Source organism: Thalassophryne amazonica, chromosome 14 (assembly GCF_902500255.1).
Source record: "Thalassophryne amazonica chromosome 14, fThaAma1.1, whole genome shotgun sequence".
NCBI classification, from domain to species: Eukaryota; Metazoa; Chordata; class Actinopteri; order Batrachoidiformes; family Batrachoididae; genus Thalassophryne; species Thalassophryne amazonica.
Window position 1 is genome coordinate 71,219,512 of NC_047116.1, and position 21,695 is coordinate 71,241,206.

Genomic DNA, 21,695 nt, shown 5'->3' on the forward strand with positions numbered 1-21,695 from the left:
AGACAATTGTGGTTAGACTGTTTTTTGTTTGTTTAAGTAATGCAATCCCACTCAAAAATGTTGGAAAAAAACATCCAAAAATGTCATGAGAGAAAAACTGCCTGCTTCCCTGGATTAAAGGTTCAGTCATGTCATTTTTGAAGAAGAGAGTGAATGCTATGTCCATCAACTTTGATATTACAACTGCATACATGTTATTTTTTGTCTATTATTCTTGCTTTTGATGCATCTAAAACCACTCAAAATGATTTAAAATCGGGCTTACAATAGCATTTTAATGGTATACAACCATATAGCTTCAGGAGGCTCCATTCCCTCGACCCCCACCAGGGGCGCCTGGACCCCGGCAGTGACCCGTGATCATGGAAATTACCTGGCACTAAAATGGTCCTAGCTAGAACCCTGTATATAGCATCAGTATCTACTTTTACTGAATTTGAAGTCAAGAGAAAAACGGTGCTCGGTCAAAGGCTTTGCCTTCATTACATTAAATGTTTTTTTTTTATTTTTTTATGAATGAATATGAACGCTCCAACACCTGAACTCAGTCTCACTTGAACATCCAATGAGAGCGACTCACTGCCGGAAATGGCGAAAGGCAAAGCTGGTGAAATGCGGAAAAGGGGTTAAAAATGACAAGAGCTCTCACTCTGCACCTCTTATCGGTACCAAACTATCAATTTTTTTTGTTCTTTCTTCGAGTTGTTTTCACACATTCGATGTGACTTATGGCGAATATTTGTCCTTCTGTTTCTTAACTCATCTCAGTTGCATTCTCAGAGCTACTCTTACCTCACTTCAATTTTAAGTCACCATACAGTTTATATCTCTCATCTGTTCTGACCTTACAATAATTTGACATTACGAACCTTTGAAATCCATTCAACCTCATTAATGGTTTATTTGAAATATTTGCATGGTTAATGGTTTATAATATAAACTCTGCGATACAGAGATTGTTTTTGATGCAATATGAGTAAACAGCACAATTTTATTCACTTGCAAATCCTTATGTCAGCCACCAAACTGACAAGAGTCAGCCCCAAGTAAAGACTTACTGAATACACATAATTACAAAAAAGAATTTTATCCATGTTTACTGGTAGTATACCTCTTATAAATGAAAAATAAGCAACTTTACTTTCGGTTTACTTGATATGTACTTATCAGATATATAGGGGAAAGCTTCAGTATACTTGTTTAATGGACAGTTATTCTTCTTGCGGCTTATAGCTACAAGAAGTAAGTGTGTCCAAATAACACATAAATCAGTAGGTATACACTTCATAGTCTAGGTGTTAAGAGAGGTGTGGGCTTTTGACCAGAGGATCCTTGGTTCAAATCCCATTCAGACTGGAAAACTCACAAAGTTCCTCTGGGTATGTGTACTTTCAGAAACTAAAAACTGGGCTGTGAGTATGTAATTACGACCTATAAGTTCATTTGTGCTCTAAAACAGGACTAATGGTCTCTTCAGACATTATTAATCTTACAAGAACATGTGAAATTTTAAGCATTTTTGCCAGTTACTTTTAGAAACTAAACAGTGGTCCAACTTAGTACCAAGAAGTATTGAATCACATACTTACAAGTAAAGTAAAAAGTATATTTAAGAAGTAAACCTTAAATTTTCTTAAGTTTATCTAATGAAATAAACTTTGAGTGTACTTTTTGGGTTAAGTGGCATCTCAATCACACAGCCACTGAAACGTGTAAGTTTTTTAGAACATTCATGAATGTAGTTTTGAGGCAGATTCACCAGAGTGAGTGTTTTCATTTCAACACTTGACTCAGCACTTCACCCGACAGCAACCTGCAGACTTTAGTGACTTGTACTTTTCAGGGATTTACTGAGTCACCACATGTTACAGATACAAGTGTATTTATACAAAATCAGTTTGAAGCACTTTAAATGAACACGGCACATCTCCATTTAATGAACCAATTACATAACTTCCAAAGTCAAATCACTGTACAGCTGATGATTGAGATTTGTTTTATTAATGGGCAAAGAATTTATGCAATCCCTGATCTTTATAAAATTATTTCAAGTTTTAGAGAGAAGAAGAAGAAGAAGAAAACTTATTGTCATTGTTATAGCAGCTACAATGTACGACAGCATTTTCAAGAATTTTTTAGACAAAGTCGTAATATTATGAGAATAAAGTTGTAATTTTACAAGAATAAAGTAATATTATGAGAATAAAGTTGTAATTTTAAGACTTCGAGAATAAAGTCGGAATATTACGAGAATAACGTCGTAATATTATGAGAATAAAGTCGTAATATTACGAGAAAAAAGTCATAATTTTACGAGAAAAAGTTGTAATTTTACAAGAATAAAGTAATATTATGAGAATAAAGTCATAATATAATATTTTGACTTTTTTCGTAATATTACTTTTTTCTCATAAAATTACTTTATTCTCATAATATTATGACTTTTTTTTTCCTCGTAATATTACGACTTTATGCTCGAAGTCCAAAAAAAAAAAAAAGAAATTCAATGTGGCCCTAAAACTCCGTCGTAACAATGTCACAGACATAAAGATGACGGTAACTGGTTCAAGACCACCTGTGCCCATAATGTGGCCTTATGTCAGGAAGAGTGTAAAAATTGTGCCAAATCAAAGTGAGGATCTGCTGTGTTGACCCCAATCAAATTGGTTTTGTTTTGGTGTAACAAAACTATAAAACCATATAAATGCTCAAGGGACCATGATACTCACTGTGTGATTTGTAACGTCAAAAACCTTTAACGTTCCAAACGTGACGTGTAATGTCAAGGAACTAAACCGATAAAGACCTGAAAATACGGCCCTTCAAAGTTTATTTGTGACCACAGTCTGGAGTTGTGATTCTTTTACAGTCCACCGACAGAGTGACTGGTCATGTCCAATAGACGATCTTGGCCGGAGTGTACAGCTGCTGCTAATCGGCCGTGAGGCTCCGCCGTGAAGCGCAGCTGCTGGAGCGAAACGACACAAAACAATGGAACGGTAGGAAAATTCGCCGCTGTAACCTGTCAACCTGCCGAAGGACAGCCAGAGAAAGGAAAGTTTAAGCGACCGGCCGCAGAGCCGGAGACTGTGGAAGGCTGAAGTCGTCCCTTCCTGCTGGAGAAATGTGGCTGAACCCGGAGGAAGTTCTTGTGAAAAACGCGCTGAAACTGTGGGTGACGGAGAGGAGTAACGACTTTTTCCTGCTCCAGAGGAGGAGAGGCCACGGAGAGCCGACCGGCAGGATCACAGGTAAACAACAACAACAAGCGGCAGGATCACAAATAAACAACAACAAGCGGCAGCATCACAAATAAACAACAGGGAGGGTCCAGGTCCAGGTCTGCTCACAGAAGTTAACTCGGTCTGTTGAGCTAAAATCCAGTGAAATCCTGACTTTTAGAACGTTTAGCAACTGATTCCCTTTGCATTTATATCACCAGTTGTACAGCTTCATGATGAAGTGGTACAGAGGAGGATTTTCTCAAAAAGACGACCTGAAAGTTTAGCTACAATTTGCCAGAAGGTACATCTGAGATGCAGGCCTGGATTTGATCTGTTCTAGTGAAAGAATATCTTTCTCCGCTCTACACTATGAAGCTAAGAATGGTGATGCAAAATGCAAAATTTGCAGTGTGCACAATTTCTCCAGTCACAGCCACAGCCTATAACTTCTTTTGGGTTGTCTTGATGGCTTTCCTCACTCTTCTCCTTCATGTACAGTTAAGCCTTGGTCCCACCTAATAATAAGCCACAAATAATGAGCCACACATGGGTGTGTCAGTGATTATTTGAAGAATGATCCACATTTTAAGCTATCACGTATTGTTACTAAGGCGCCTCTATGTGCCTCACCCGTGCCAGGTATCAGCCTCTAGTGAGCCACGACCGACCTGCCATTTGAGCCCCGTCCAGCCTCGAATGGCTCGTGTTGCCGCATATGATCTGCATCAAGCCACATATGATCCATGTAGTGTCATGTAACCCGATGTAGGTACACGTTTAGGCATGGGTTTGGTCTAAACCTCCAACCTTCCCATACTTGGTCCCTTTAAAGTGTGGGTTTTCAATTCACAGCATCCATTCAACGTTTCACTTTTTTTTTAAAATTCAGTCCAAAAATAGATGCTCCTGCACAGTCCTGCTGGTGTGCGCCGTGCGCCAGGCTGCTGTTAATCTGTGTTCCAGTCATTAAATGCAGCAGACCAGCTAGAACCGAAGCATGGGTTCCTGGACAGGCACCTTTGCGCTTCTTCTCTCTGGCTTTATTTCTTCCGCGGCTTATACAGTCATTTTGACACCATGATTCAATTTTTAACTTTGTGTTTGCCTGTTAATGTCTGCAAAATTGCTCTTTTGCAAGCTGGTGTTTTGTGTAAATGCTCTTCGAGTGCAAGTCATTGCGTCAGTGCGCACACACAGTGGAGCTCATGTGATCCATTAGCAAGATGTTAAATCTGTCATAAACATACTTTTACAGCTGCTTATAAAGAAGGAATGAACATGCAACTGGTTTACCAAGCGATTAAAACATTACAAATAATTACGTTTTAAGTTGTTCCAAATCCGTTCTGCACTTCATGGAGCAGGAGAAGGGGGGGGGGGGGGGGGGGGGGGGGGGGGGACAAAAAGGGTCCAGATGAAACAGTCCTCTGTGATTCCAGAAGTGGTTAGAGGTCTTTTCAATATCCAAGCTCTGACAGAAAATGATTTATCAGCTACAAAATAATTCTTTTATATACAGCGTCCAGTGCACAAAGCAGGTGGGATTGTAGTGTGCAAGAGGGCTGAGCCTGTCCAAAATAGCCAGTCCGGTCCTCGTAGCCGCCAGGTGCTGGGATAATGGACTTTTAACAGCCTCGTCCTCACCACAAACATGCGTCTAAAATCCTTAATACTTTCTACACAAACTGCCCCACGCTGTTGTTGCTAAATTTTGAACTTCTTGAAGTTAGCGCCACACTCAGAGATGAGCCTCTTTAGCTGAATATTCTGCCTCTAGGAGCCTCTCAGAGCCACTGTTCTCACACAATTGTTGAATAACTGGACTCATATAAAAAAAACATGCTGCGTGGTTCGGTTCATTATTTAGTGGGACCAGGGCTTTACTCAATTTTTGAGAACTGTCTACTCCATGCAGATTTACCATAGTGTGTCATATTGTTTGTATTTCTTCGTAATTGAAGTAAATAAAATCCAAGACATATTCAGTGGCAGCTTTACCATCAGAGAGCCTCGTCCATAACTACCACAAAAGACTCCAAGCTGTCATACCCCCGTCACACTAGAGCACGAATTGAGCGAATGCCGTACGAATTGACATTTGAACGACATTCATGAAATTTGTGCTGCATTCCAGTTGCACTCGAATGCCTCGTACAGCATTCCCACAGTAGTCGGCACATTCGTGTGTCGCTTGTGCTGGAAGACATCCGAACGGCGGTGGAGTCAGTCGTACCACATTCGTACTGCTGTAGGAATGGACCTTCGAATGTCATTCATGCAATTCGACCAACAGTGCAAATTGCATGAACGCTATGCAAATTGACATTCAAACAACATTCGTGCAAGTCCTGCTGCAGTCGAGCTGCATTCCAGTTTCTCGGACAGCACTCATGTGGGAAATATTCCAAATTCGCAGGCCAGCACGAATGTAGAGAACAGGCACACAACTGTCATGCTGCATTCAAACTGGGGAATATTCGTACGTCGGTCACACTGCTGTGTGACTGCTTGCGTTTTATGAATATTTTCTATAAGTCAAAACTGATATTACGTTATTTCCTTTTTTTTATTTTATATATACATATATAAAATAAATCCAGTGAAAACAAAAGTGATGAGCACCATTTCCTGAATGAAACTGAAGTGGACAAACTAGTTACATGAGCCGTGATTGGTCATAAATCGAAGCTCAGCTCTAATGAAACAGTTTGACGTGTGGTACGAGCACAGAGCCGAGACACTAGCTTCGTGCGCCACGTTCGTTTCAGTATAGAATTTTTGTTGTAATCAAAGGTAAGCACACTACAGTTAATATACAACCCCAATTCCAATGAAGTTGGGACGTTGTGTAAAATGGAAATAAAAACAATACAATCAATCAATTCAATCAATCAATTTTTTTTTTATATAACGCCAAATCACAACAAACAGTTGCCCCAAGGCGCTTTATATTGTAAGGCAAGGCCATACAATAATTGTGTAAAACCCCAATGGTCAAAACGACCCCCTGTGAGCAAGCACTTGGCTACAGTGGGAAGGAAAAACTCCCTTTTAACAGGAAGAAACCTCCAGCAGAACCAGGCTCAAGGAGGGGCAGTCTTCTGCTGGGACTGGTTGGGGCTGAGGGAGAGAACCAGGAAAAAAACATGCTGTGGAGGGGAGCAGAGATCGATCACTAATGATTAAATGCAGAGTGGTGCATACAGAGCAAAAAGAGAAAGAAACAGTGCATCATGGGAACCCCCCAGCAGTCTACGTCTATAGCAGCATAACTAAGGGATGGTTCAGGGTCACCTGATCCAGCCCTAACTATAAGCTTTAGCAAAAAGGAAAGTTTTAAGCCTAATCTTAAAAGTAGAGAGGGTGTCTGTCTCCCTGATCTGAATTGGGAGCTGGTTCCACAGGAGAGGAGCCTGAAAGCTGAAGGCTCTGCCTCCCATTCTACTCTTACAAACCCTAGGAACTACAAGTAAGCCTGCAGTCTGAGAGCGAAGCACTCTATTGGGGTGATATGGTACTACGAGGTCCCTAAGATAAGATGGGACCTGATTACAATGATTTGCAAATCCTCTTCAACCCATATTCAATTGAATAGACCATAAAGACAAGATATTTAGTGTTCAAACTGATAAATCTTATTGTTTTTGTGCAAGTATTTGCTCATTTTGAAAGGGATGCCTGTAACACATTTCAAAAACGTTGGGACGGGGCAACAAAAGACTGGGAAAGTTGATGAATGCTCAAAGAACACCTAAATGGAAACAGGTGAGTGTCATGATTGGGTATAAAAGGAGCATCCCCAAAAGGCTCAGCCGTTCACAAGCAAAAATAGGGCGAGGATCACCACTTTGTGAACAACTGCTTGAAAAAATAGTCCAACAGTTTAAGAACAATGTTTCTCAACGTTCAATTGCAAGGAATTTAGGGATTCCATAATCTACAGTCCTTAATATAATCTGAAAATTCAGAGAATCTGAAGAACTTTCTACACGTAAGCAGCAAGGCTGAAAACCAACATTGAATGCCAGTGACCTTCGATCCCTCAGGCGGCACTGCATTGAAATCAACATCATTGTGTGAAGGATCTTATCGCGTGGGCTCAGGAATGCTTCAGAAAACCATTGTCAGTTAACACAGTTCGTTGCTACATCTACAAGTGCAAGTTAAAACTCTACCATGCAATGCGAAAGCCATACATCAACAACATCCAGAAGCCTTCTCTGGGCCCGAGCTCATTTGAAATGGACAGATGCAAAGTGGAAAAGTGTGCTGTGGTCTGATTCAGATTAGAAATCATGAACGTTGTGTCCGCCGGACAAAAGAGGAAAAAGACCATCCAGATTGTTACCAGCACAAAGTTCAAAAGCCAGCATCTGTGATGGTATGGGCGTGTGTTAGTAACTATGGCATGGGCAGTTTACACATGTGTGATGGCACCATCAATGCTGAAAGGTACATCCAGGTTTTGGAGCAACACATGCTGCCATCCAAGCAACATCTATTTCAGGCTTGTCCCTGCTTATTTCAGCAAGACAATGCCAAGCCACATTCTGCACTTGTTACAACAGCTTGGTTTTGTTGTAAAAGAGTGCGGGTACTAGACTGGCCTGCCTGCATTCCAGACCTGTCGCCCATTGAAAATGTGTGGTGCATTATGAAGCACAAAATATGACAACGGAAACCTGGACTGTTGAACAACTGAAATCGTACATCAAGCAACATTGGGAAAGAATTCCACCTACAAAGCTTCAACAATTAGTGTCCTCAGTTCCCAAATTCTTATTGAGTGTTGTTAGAGGAAAAGGTGATGTAACACAGTGGTAAACATGTCACTGTCCCAGCTTTTTTGAAACATGTTGTAGGCATCCATTTCAAAATGAGAAAATATTTGCAGAAAAACAATAATGTTTATCAGTTTGAACATTAAATATCTAGTCTTTGTGGTGTATTCGATTGAATATAAGTTGAAGAGGATTTGCAAATCATTGTATTTTGTTTTTATTTACATTTTACACAACGTCCCAACTTCACTGGAATTGGGGTTGTAATGAATAATACATTGTTTCAAAATGAAAGTGCTATGGAAACAGTAAAAAAAACAAAAAACCTTTGTGGTCGACATGTGAATCCGAATGAGAATCACACTTCGTTCCGTTCCTGTTTTGTGGAGCTACAGTGGGGTAAAAAAAGTATTTAGTCAGTCCCTGATTGTGGAAGTTCTCCTACTTAAAAAGATGAGAGAGGTCTGTAATTTTCATCATAGGTACACTTCAACTGTGAGAAACAAAATGAGAAAAAAAAAAAAATCCAGGAAATCACATTGTAGGATTTTTAAATAATTTATTTGTAAATTATGGTGGAAAATAAGTATTTGGTCAATAACAAAAGTTCAGCTCAGTACTTTGTAACACAATCTTTGTTGGCAATGACAGAGGTCAAACGTTTCCTGTAAGTCTTCACCAGGTTTGCACACACTGTAGCTGGTATTTTGGCCCATTCCTCCATGCAGATCTCCTCTAGAGCAGTGATGTTTTGTGGCTGTCGCTGGGCAACATGGACTTTCAACTCTCTCCATAAATTTTCTATGGGGTTGAGGTCTGGAGACTGGCTTGGGCACTCCAGGACCTTGAAATGGTTTTTACGGAGCCACTCCTTCGTTGCCCGAGCAGTGTGTTTGGGATCATTGTCATGCTGGAAGCCCCAGCCATGTTGCATCTTCAATGCTCTCGCTGAAGGAAGGAGGTTTTGGCTTAAAATCTCATGATACATGGCCCCGTTCATTCTTCCCTTAACACAGATCAGTTGTCCTGTCCCCTTTGCAGAAAAACAGCCCCAAAGCATGATGTTTTCACCCCCATGCTTCATAGTAGATATGATGTTCTTGGAATGCAACTCAGCATTCTTCTTCCTCCGAACATGACTAGTTATTTTGACTAAAAAGTTTTATTTTGATTTCATCTGACCACATGATATTCTCCCATTCCTTTTCTGGATCATCCATATGCTCTCTGGCAAATATCAGACAAGCCTGGACATGTACTGGCTTAAGCACGGGGACATGCCTGGCACTGCAGGATTTGAGTCCCTCTCTGCGTAGTGTGTGGCCTTTGTTACTTTGGTCCCAGGTCTCTGCAGGTCATTCATCAGGTCCCTCCATGTAGTTCTGGGATTTTTGTTCACTGTTCTCGTGATCATTTTGACCCCACGGGATGTGATCTTGCGTGGAGCCCCAGATCGAGGGAGTTTATCAATGGTCTTGTATATCTTCCATTTTCTTACAATTGCTCCCACAGATGATTTATTTACACCAACTTGCTTGAGTATTATAGACTCACTCTTCCCAGCCTGGTACACATCTACAGTTTTCTTCCTGGTGTCCTTCGACAGCTCTTTGGTCTTGGCCATGGTTGAGTTTGGAGTCTGACTGTTTGAAGCTGTGGAAAGGTGTCTTTTTTTTTTTTTTGATCAATTTTTTATTGATTTATTTTAACATAACAAAAACACACAATTAAAATTAAAATAAAATGAACACACAGGACCGGGACAAGCATATGAACATATTACATCTTCACATTGTTGAAATGAGATTAAAATTTGCCAACAGGGGGCCTCAGATCAAAAGAGTTCGGAGATCAACCACTGTTTGATTCCAAGCATTAATAGTCTTCTCCTTAGCACCATGTATATGAGCAGTGGACAACTCTAAATATGCCACATCTATAAAGGATTGCACCCACTGATGGTAAGAAAGAGAGTGTGGAGGTTTCCACCTTACTGCAACCATCTTCTTGGCAGCAGTTAAACCTGCCAAAAAGATCCTTTTCCGAGCTTTGCACAGTTGAAGTTGTGACATATCATTCAGTAATAAAACCAAAGGTGACAATGGGATATTCACTCTTAACAACAATGATAAGCTGTTACTTATAGTTTCCCAAAAATAACATACACTTGGGCACTCCCAAACCAAATGAAAAAATGTCCCAACAGAGTTAGTATGGCATAGCGTACAGAATGGATCAACTTTTATCTTCATATTATAAAGCTTGCGAGGTGTCATATATGTCCTGTGAATAAAATTCAGGTGGATTTGTTGATGGTCAGGGTTTTTAGATGAACAAAGTACCGAGTCCCAAACTGCCTCCCAGTCAAAATCAGGAGGAAAATTAGGACTGTCAGCTGACCAGTATTTATCCAGATGTAATGGGACATACAAATTTTTCCAAAAATTGCAAATATAACCTAGAAGTAAGACCTTTAGTGCCACAAGAGCTATTAAAAACCCTAAGCAGTGGGTGATCTGCAAGCGGGATTTGCCATGGTACCCCGTATGTTTTCATGGCTGTTCTCAATTGGAGGTAAAAAAGAAAGAAGAACGCTGCAAATTAAATTGAACACAGAGATCCTCAAATGACCGGAGTCCATTCTCGCCAAACACCCTGCCAAGGGAACGTATGTCATTGTCATACCATTGACTTCTTTTTATAGGGCACTTGCTAATGAGAATCCTCTCATTGTAAAAAATCGGAGAATGTGGATTCCAGCTACACCCAATCCTGCATGCTTTCTCAGCATTGCGCCAGACAGCTATAGCATGAGATAAAATGGGACCAAACCGAGCCATGCATCTATTCTGCGGTGAATTAGCAAATAACAGCTCTCTAAGTTTTAAAGAGCCTGCCAGGGATTCCTCTAATGGGAGCCACGCCACCTCCATTGAACTATTGAACCATGCAGCCAAAGGGCGTAGAGTGAAAGCCCAATGGTAAAGTCTGAAATTCGGGAGTGATAAACCACCTGCCGACCTATGCCACTGTGCTGTGGACAGTTTTAAACATGGCCGTTTTCCATTCCATATAAATTTAGTAACCGCACTCTGTACTCTGTGCTCAAAAAGTTGATACGCGGGAGAACATTCATTTTAATAATGGAAACGCGTGATCTAAGGGAATTTGGCAAAGAGGCCCATCTTTCAAGATCAGCTAAAATCTTGATCAACACACCTTCATAATTATTTTTAACAATCATTTGTAAAGTAGAAGAGATTTCAATACCAAGATATGTAAAATGTTTAACGACCGGAATACCAGGAGGTAAGGTAGCGTGTCTCATACAGTCATTCACTGGCAAAAAGGCAGACTTATCCCAATTAATCTTATAGCCTGATATGTTGCTGAACTCACTGAAAAGAGAAAGAATATTAGGGATGGATTGGATACTTCGCACATATAGAACATCATCAGCATACAATGATATACTATGCTTAGTGCCATTTATTGTTATTGGGGTAATTGTATTGGCTAAACGGATCATTTGAGCTAGGGGCTCTAAAGAGAGTGCAAATAGAAGAGGACTCAAAGGGCAACCCTGTCTTGAACCCCTGACTATACTAAAAGTAGAAGAATACGTCCTACCTGTGAGCACTGAAGCTGTTGGGTTGTTGTAGAGCACTTTAACCATATTTATAAAATCAGAGCCTAGACCAAGTGTATGGAGTACGGACCATAAATACTGCCACTCAAGACGGTCAAAGGCATTCATGGCGTCTAAAGAGAGCACAGCAGCTGGTATAGATGAAGAAGAGGCACTATTTATGATGTGTAGCAGTCTCTTCATTATCAGAAGAGGGTCTTGATTTAATAAAGCCCGTTTGGTCACAGTGAACCAATTCAGACATAACGGTTTCAAGCCTACGAGCCAATACTTTAGCAAATATTTTTATATCTGCATTCAAGAGGGACAAGGGCCTGTAACTTGAGCACTCCTGGGGATCTTTATCTTTCTTAAGTAGAAGAGAGATAATGGCCATATTCATGTTTCTTGAGAAAGAGCCAGTCTTTAATAAAGTCTGAACCATGTCAAACATTAAGGGCCCTAGATATTCCCAGAAAGTGGAGTAAAACTCTGGAGGGACCCCATCAAGACCGGGAGACTTAGCACGACGCATAGCCAAGGCAGCCTCCTTGAGCTCAGATATGGTAATTTGACTGTTCAGTTTGGACAAACCTTCTGCTGACAATCTTGGGAGAAGTGCATTGTTAAGAAAATCATTGCATGTTTGTTGATTATGTATTACTTCTGAACTATACAAAGTACTATAGAAGCTGCGAAAAACTGAATTAACCCGTGAAGGTTCGGTCTGAATCAGGCCATCTGCGGATTTAATTGAAGGGATATCAGAAAAACATTCATCAGCTCTCAAATGGAGTGCTAGCAAATGACTCGGCTTGGCCCCATTGAGATAATAGAGTTGCCTTGTTTTGTGTATTAAAAATTCAGCCTACGTTTGTGAATGTCACCAATTTCTTTCTTAACTAGGTCATATTGAGAAGCAATATCCTCATCAAAGGACTGCTGTAAAAGATTGTCAAATACAGTGAGTTTACTTTGCAAGATATGAAGTTTGGTCTCACGAGACTGTTTAGTATAAGAAGCAAAGCGTATGAGGTCTGTTAGAAAAGTATCCGACCTTATTATTTTTTAAAAAAACCATATGGATTTGAATCACGTGTGATTACATCAGACATGCTTGAACCCTCGTGGGCATGCGAGAGTTTTTTCACGCCTGTCGGTTACGTCATTCGCCTGTGGGCAGTCTTTGAGTGAGGAGTCGCCCACCGTCTCGTCGATTTTTCATTGTTTAGGAATGGCTGAGAGACTGCTGCTTTGTTTGATAAAAATTTTTTTCAAAAGCTGTAAGGCACAACTGAGTGGACACCATTCGATAAATTCAGCTGGTTTTCGGTAAAAAAATTTAACGGCTGATGAGAGATTTTGGTCTGGTAGTGTCGCTTTAAGGATGGCCCATGGCGCCTGACGGCGATCTGCGCTTCGAGGCGGCGGCGTCTCGCCGTTTCAAGTTGAAAACATCCACATTTCAGGCTCTGTTGACCCAGGAAGTCCTCAGAGAACAGAGAACTTTCAGAAGAAGTTGGCATGAGGAGTTTATTCGGACATTCCATTGTTAACGGACATTTTGTAATGAAAGAACGTGCGGGCAGAGTCGCGGGGGGTCGCGACAGGAAAAACACCTCCGTTGGAAAACTTAACCGGCAAGTTGGAACATGCCCAAGCTGTTAAACAATTTCTCAGATACTCACTTGTTGAAAGCCATCAAAAGCCGCCTGAATTTTACAAATGGTTTTCAACACGGAGGTGTTTTTCCTGTCGCGGCGCACACAGATTCACGGAGTCGTCACGGAAACGACTCGGCGAATTTGCGCGCACGTCTTTCATTACAAAATGTCCTTAAACAGTGGAATGTCCACATAAAGTCCTCATGCCGGCCTCTTCTGAATCTTCTCTGTTCTCTCACAACGTCCTGGGTGAATTAAGCCTTAAATTAGGATGTTTTCAGCTTGAAACAGGCCGACGACGGCGCCTGGAAGCGCTGCGCGACGTCCCGCTCCGTGGGAAGTCCTTACAGCGACAGAAATACCCCATAATCTCTCATCAGCCGTTAAACTTTTCACCGAAAACCAGCTAAATTTCTCGAATAGTGTCCACTCGGATATTCCTCACAGGTCCAGAAAAAATTTTGATAAAGCAACGCGCGCCGTCTCGAGCAGCGTGTGAAACAAAGGAATTCAGCCGAGAGGGCTGGACCACATCTCACTTAAGGCCTGCCCACAGGGAAATGACGTCACCGACACGTGTGAAAAAACTCACACATGCGCACGAGGGTTCAAGCATGATTGGTGTAATCGCACGTCATTCAAATCCATATAGTTAAAAAAAATAAATGTCGGTTTCTTATCTAATAGACCTTGTATAGCATTGTTACGAATAAAACCCTTAACAGCATCCCATAGAATCCTCGAATCATCTACAGACCCTTTGTTGATATCAATAAATATACCAAATTCAGAAATAAACTGTTCTCTGAACTCTTTACTGCTGTGGAATGTTGTATTAAACCGCCATCTGGTGGCACGAGTGGAGGCAGAAGTTAGTGTTGCCCAGGCAACAACTGCTTTGTGATCAGAAAGTGCAAAGGGCAAATGAACAACCTTGGTAATGTCATAAAAGCAGTGTCTGGAAGAAAGTAAATAATCAATCCTGGAAAAAGACTTGTGTCTGGCTGATTGATGTGTAAAATCTCTGATGCTGGGATTGAGCCTACGCCACAAATCCACCACTCCAGTTTCTTCGATCCATGAGCCAAGTGCTTCCGAAGAATGCCTCTCATCTGAAGTTTCAGTTGAACTTGATCTATCAGTTGTGTGGTCAACCACAGAATTAAAATCTGCACCAATTATGAACTTAAACCCTGAAAGTTTGAGCATTATTTTAGTTATTTGATCATAAAAATTTTTCTCAAAAACATTTGGAGCATATAAAGAGATTAAAGCCAAATTTGTATGTTCAGTATCAATCAATTTTTTTATATAGCGCCAAATCACAACAAACAGTTGCCCCAAGGCGCTTTATATTGTAAGGCAAGGCCATACAATAATTATGTAAAACCCCAACGGTCAAAACGACACCCTGTGAGCAAGCACTTGGCTACAGTGGGAAGGAAAAACTCCCTTTTAACAGGAAGAAACCTCCAGCAGAACCAGGCTCAGGGAGGGGCAGTCTTCTGCTGGGACTGGTTGGGGCTGAGGGAGAGAACCAGGAAAAAGACATGCAGTGGAGGGGAGCAGAGATCGATCACTAATGATTAAATGCAGAGTGGTGCATACAGAGCAAAAAGAGAAAGAAACAGTGCATCATGGGAACCCCCCAGCAGTCTATGTCTATAGCAGCATAACTAAGGGATGGTTCAGGGTCACCTGATCCAGCCCTAACTATAAGCTTTAGCAAAAAGGAAAGTTTTAAGCCTAATCTTAAAAGTAGAGAGGGTGTCTGTCTCCCTGATCTGAATTGGGAGCTGGTTCCACAGGAGAGGAGCCTGAAAGCTGAAGGCTCTGCCTCCCATTCTACTCTTGCAAACCCTAGGAACTACAAGTAAGCCTGCAGTCTGAGAGCGAAGCGCTCTATTGGGGTGATATGGTACTACGAGGTCCCTAAGATAAGATGGGACCTGATTATTCAAAACCTTATAAGTAAGAAGAAGAATTTTAAATTCTATTCTAGAATTAACAGGAAGCCAATGAAGAGAGGCCAATATGGGTGAGATATGCTCTCTCCTTCTAGTCCCCGTCAGTACTCTAGCTGCAGCATTTTGAATTAACTGAAGGCTTTTTAGGGAACTTTTAGGACAACCTGATAATAATGAATTACAATAGTCCAGCCTAGAGGAAATAAATGCATGAATTAGTTTTTCAGCATCACTCTGAGACAAGACCTTTCTGATTTTAGAGATATTGCGTAAATGCAAAAAAGCAGTCCTACATATTTAATATGCGCTTTGAATGACATATCCTGATCAAAAATGACTCCAAGATTTCTCACAGTATTACTAGAGGTCAGGGTAATGCCATCCAGAGTAAGGATCTGGTTAGACACCATGTTTCTAAGATTTGTGGGGCCAAGTACAATAACTTCAGATTTATCTGAGTTTAAAAGCAGGAAATTAGAGGTCATCCATGTCTTTATGTCTGTAAGACAATCCTGCAGTTTAGCTAATTGGTGTGTGTCCTCTGGCTTCATGGATAGATAAAGCTGGGTATCATCTGCGTAACAATGAAAATTTAAGCAATGCCGTCTAATAATACTGCCTAAGGGAAGCATGTATAAAGTGAATAAAATTGGTCCTAGCACAGAACCTTGTGGAACTCCATAATTAACTTTAGTCTGTGAAGAAGATTCCCCATTTACATGAACAAATTGTAATCTATTAGACAAATATGATTCAAACCACCGCAGCGCAGTGCCTTTAATACCTATGGCATGCTCTAATCTCTGTAATAAAATGTTATGGTCAACAGTATCAAAAGCAGCACTGAGGTCTAACAGAACAAGCACAGAGATGAGTCCACTGTCCGAGGCCATAAGAAGATCATTTGTAACCTTCACTAATGCTGTTTCTGTACTATGATGAATTCTAAAACCTGACTGAAACTCTTCAAATAGACCATTCCTCTGCAGATGATCAGTTAGCTGTTTTACAACTACCCTTTCAAGAATTTTTGAGAGAAAAGGAAGGTTGGAGATTGGCCTATAATTAGCTAAGATAGCTGGGTCAAGTGATGGCTTTTTAAGTAATGGTTTAATTACTGCCACCTTAAAAGCCTGTGGTACATAGCCAACTAACAAAGATAGATTGATCATATTTAAGATCGAAGCATTAAATAATGGTAGGGCTTCCTTGAGCAGCCTGGTAGGAATGGGGTCTAATAAACATGTTGATGGTTTGGATGAAGTAACTAATGAAAATAACTCAGACAGAACAATCGGAGAGAAAGAGTCTAACCAAATACCGGCATCACTGAAAGCAGCCAAAGATAACGATACGTCTTTGGGATGGTTATGAGTAATTTTTTCTCTAATAGTTAAAATTTTGTTAGCAAAGAAAGTCATGAAGTCATTACTAGTTAAAGTTAATGGAATATTCAGCTCAATAGAGCTCTGACTCTTTGTCAGCCTGGCTACAGTGCTGAAAAGAAACCTGGGGTTGTTCTTATTTTCTTCAATTAGTGATGAGTAGAAAGATGTCCTAGCTTTACGGAGGGCTTTTTTATAGAGCAACAGACTCTTTTTCCAGGCTAAGTGAAGATCTTCTAAATTAGTGAGACGCCATTTCCTCTCCAACTTACGGGTTATCTGCTTTAAGCTACGAGTTTGTGAGTTATACCACGGAGTCAGACACTTCTGATTTAAAGCTCTCTTTTTCAGAGGAGCTACAGCATCCAAAGTTGTCTTCAATGAGGATGTAAAACTATTGACGAGATACTCTATCTCCCTTACAGAGTTTAGGTAGCTACTCTGCACTGTGTTGGTATATGGCATTAGAGAACATAAAGAAGGAATCATATCCTTAAACCTAGTTACAGCGCTTTCTGAAAGACTTCTAGTGTAATGAAACTTATTCCCCACTGCTGGGTAGTCCATCAGAGTAAATGTAAATGTTATTAAGAAATGATCAGACAGAAGGGAGTTTTCAGGGAATACTGTTAAGTCTTCTATTTCCATACCATAAGTCAGAACAAGATCTAAGATATGATTAAAGTGGTGGGTGGACTCATTTACTTTTTGAGCAAAGCCAATAGAGTCTAATAATAGATTAAATGCAGTGTTGAGGCTGTCATTCTCAGCATCTGTGTGGATGTTAAAATCGCCCACTATAATTATCTGAGCTAAGCACTAAGTCAGACAAAAGGTCTGAAAATTCACAGAGAAACTCACAGTAACGACCAGGTGGACGATAGATAATAACAAATAAAACTGGTTTTTGGGACTTCCAATTTGGATGGACAAGACTAAGAGACAAGCTTTCAAATGAATTAAAGCTCTGTCTGGGTTTTTGATTAATTAATAAGCTGGAATGGAAGATTGCTGCTAATCCTCCGCCCCGGCCCGTGCTACGAGCATTCTGGCAGTTAGTGTGACTCGGGGGTGTTGACTCATTTAAACTAACATATTCATCCTGCTGTAACCAGGTTTCTGTTAGGCAGAATAAATCAATATGTTGATCAATTATTATATCATTTACCAACAGGGACTTAGAAGAGAGAGACCTAATGTTTAATAGACCACATTTAACTGTTTTAGTCTGTGGTGCAGTTGAAGGTGCTATATTATTTTTTCTTTTTTAATTTTTATGCTTAAATAGATTTTTGCTGGTTATTGGTGGTCTGGGAGCAGGCACCGTCTCTACGGGGATGGGGTAATGAGGGGATGGCAGGGGGAGAGAAGCTGCAGAGAGGTGTGTAAGACTACAACTCTGCTTCCTGGTCCCAACCCTGGATAGTCACAGTTTGGAGGATTTAAGAAAATTGGCCAGATTTCTAGAAATGAGAGCTGCTCCATCCAAAGTGGGATGGATGCCGTCTCTCCTAACAAGAACAGGTTTTCCCCAGAAGCTTTGCCAATTATCTATGAAGCCCACCTCATTTTTTGGACACCACTCAGACAGCCAGCAATTCAAGGAGAACATGCGGCTAAACATGTCACTCCCGGTCCGATTGGGGAGGGGCCCAGAGAAAACTACAGAACAACTATATAATATGCACTTTAGCAACAGTAATTCTACCCTTATTATCAGGCCAATTATCATTTAGCTTGAATTGTAAGTTATGATGACAAACAATTGCAACACCCTTAGTTTTATTCTGGGCTGAAGAGTAAGCTATAACTTAAAAAAATCTATTTGCTAATTGTTGAATGTCACCTGCAGTCAAATGGGTCTCTTGTAACATTGCAATTTGAATCCCTTGAGAACGAAGAAAATTAAGTACAGCAACACGCTTCACACGGTTATTGAGGCCTCCTACATTAAGACTAAGAAATTTGGTGCTGGGCATACAAGTAACGAAAAGGTAAACAAAAGCACAGATGGTACAATATAAGAAGAGTTAAGTCCTGGGTACATTAATGAACAAAAAAGAACATAATGCAAACAACAGATGGGAGAAGACAGGAAACTATCTTATCTAAAACTCCCATAGAGAGAAAAAAGGACTATATTGTCCTACTAAGCTAGTGCTGTAGCTAAATAGCTAACTTTATAAAAAAGGAAAAGGGGTTCTCAAACCATCTAACACACCCCTCCCTGCCCATCTAACTGAAAGATGCAAATTGTGATAACCAGCTCTCACATTAAATCAAAGCAGCACAAATAAAGTAATTATTAATGACCTCATGAGAAGAGAGTGAGTGAGCAAGATACTAATTAAACCCGTATTCCCCAAAAACAGCAAAAATGTCTCTGTAAATAGTCAAAACAATGAACAGAAAAATCCAAATTAAGACGAGAGCACAGAACGTGAATGGGGAGAGGAGGGCAGTAAGTAAACTCACTCACTCAAATATTCAGATCAGTCACTTTGGGCTAGTCTTCTTTATCCTCCGAGCTGTCGAGAAAAGCACTGGCCTCCTTAGGGTCCTTGAATGATTTTCGGGCTCCGTTGATCTCGAAAGAAAGCACAGCGGGAAAAGCCATCCGAAAACGTATGTTCCTCTTAATAAGATCCATGCAGACCGGGTTGAATGCTCTCCTTGCAAGTCGAACACCAGGTGGAACATCAGCTGCAATACGCAGTGGGCGGCCGTCGTGCTCCAGTTTACCCAAATGCCTGACAGCAGAGAATATTAGAGAAACTTCTTTGGAGCGGTGAATCTTGATCAACAGGACGAGGACCGCCGTCAGTAGGTCTTCCGGGTACGCGGTGTGCACGGTCTATAGTAAAGTTAGTGACCGTCAGCTTTAAAAGCGTGGGGATAAACGTTTCAAAGAAGGTAACTGGGTCGTCACCTTCAATGGACTCTTTTAAATTAAGCAGCCGAATATTATCTCATCTCGAATGGCTTTTGATGTCCAGGACCTTATCCAACAGCTGCTCGTTTGTTCTAATCAATTCAGCCACTTTTCTCAGCAGCGGAGCTATGTCGTCCTCCAAACCGGAGATATGTGTCTCCGCCTCGGCTTGGGCGCAGGCTAGGGTGTCGCTGGCTGCGGCTCCCTCTTCATTGCGCTTAATAGCGTTATCCATTTTCACATTCAGTGAGGACTCAAATCTAGCCAGTGCCTCGCTCATAGCCATTTCAGTCCGCCGAGCCTCTGCTGCTACGGTTTCAGATATGTTTAAGTAGCACTTCTGTGGGAAATTCAGGTGTAGCCATGACTGTGCTAGCGTTAGCAGAGCCCAAGCTATCATCGCTCTGTCCAGAAATATCGCCTGCGGGCTCACAAAGTTGTTCATTCCGACCTGATTTTGGTGACTTAGGCATCGTCAAAGTGAAGCGAAGTGCAAATGCAATAAAAAAGTAAACTTTCGGCGCAAGAGTCAAAAATGTAACGATGAGCAGAGAGGGAGACAGAAATACGTCCGCTTACATTGACGCCATCTTGGAACCCCCCCCTGGAAAGGTGTCTTTTATACAGATAACGAGTTCCAACAGGTGCCAGTAATACAGGTGGAGGACAGAAGACACCAGAAGACTTCGTAAAGAAGACGTTACAGGTCTGTGAGAGTCAGAAATCTTGCATGTTTGTGGGTGACCAAATACTTATTTTCCACCACAATTTACAAATAAATTCTTTAAAAATCCTACAGTGTGATTTCCTGGATTTTGTTTTTCTCATTTTGTCTCTCATAGTTGAAGTGTACCTATGATGACTCCTTCCCACTGTCGCCAAGTGCTTGCTCATAGGGGGTTGTTTTGACCGTTGGGGTTTTTCTGTGATTATTGTATGGCTTTTGCCTTGCAATATATAAAGTGCCTTGAGGCAACTGTTGTTGTGATTTGGTGCTATATAAATAAAATTGATTTGATGAAAATTACAGACCTGTCTCATCTTTCTAAGTAGGAGAACTTGCACAACCAGGGACTGACTAAATACTTTTTTACCCCACTGTAACTGCACAGCTCCAAATGCTAAAGTTGGAAAGATAGATTTTGGTTGGAATTAATAACTTAAAAGTGAATCTCTATTTTAAATCAAATGATGGCTCTTTCAAAACATTGTAATACCAGTAGGGATGGGTATTGATAAGATTTTATTGATATTGATGCCATTATCGATTCTGCTTATCGATCCTATTCCTTATCGATTCCCTTATTGATACCTCTTGTGAATTTTGTACTAAAAGTAGGCTTTACAGGTTTTCTATGTATTTCATTGAGTCTTAAAGTAAATATGAAATTGGTCACTGTATCCTTGATCTCTGGACATAAATAAAAATAAACAAAATGGTGTTTCGCTTTGAAGTTATTAAATCCAGCTGAATTCTGTCGTTCTAACTTGACTCGGCAGAGAGCCACGCAGCGTTTGGAGCTGTGTGAACAGAACGGAGGACGATTCTCGTTTCTTTCTCGCAACAAGACAGGAGTCCCAGTTAGTAACTTTAATCCGCACAAAAGTGACTCACGATTTCACATATTCAGGGATGAAACTGGTGAAAAACAAAAAAAGCTGAAACCCAAAATTACCCCCCAACACCACCTGCACGAAAATGTTTGAATTCTAGAAGCTCTGAAATGCAATCTGGGACTATTCAAACAATAAACTGCAGTGAGTGCATCAATTTAGGTGAGAAAAAACAACTTTCCTTATTCAAATTCATTCCAGTAGTATTCTGCTCTTACTAGGATGCAGCAGTTTTCTAGTTTGGCAGATAGTTCTGGAGGAAATCATTGAAGAAATTAACACATTGAAAATATGGTTTGACCAAAACAAATTGTCATTAAACTTAAATAAGACAGGGATGAAATGGAGGCGTAAGAGTCACTAGGTGTTCACAGGAAACACTTATTTATTTATGTATGTATGTATGTATTTATTTATGTATGTTCATTGTTAGTTGGTTTTTTACTTTTTCTTTTGTTTTTATTCAGGTTCTTTTTGTCTCTTTCTCTAAAATTGTCTAT

General features: G+C 40.6%; 1 protein-coding gene across 2 annotated transcripts in view; it reads left to right on the forward strand.

The window, feature by feature from the left end:
* The first annotated feature begins 2,909 nt into the window (after positions 1-2,909).
* LOC117524187 (TBC1 domain family member 8) overlaps positions 2,910-21,695 on the forward strand; it is a 225,040-nt gene continuing 206,254 nt past the window's right edge. Inside the window, exon 1 of one of the 2 annotated variants that reach the window (XM_034185948.1) lies at positions 2,910-3,251. In XM_034185948.1, coding sequence (XP_034041839.1) covers positions 3,125-3,251 — 127 coding nt within the window. In that variant the 5' untranslated portion in view covers positions 2,910-3,124. The remainder of the gene's footprint in view (positions 3,252-21,695) is intronic. The other variant, XM_034185947.1, reaches the window with a different exon arrangement.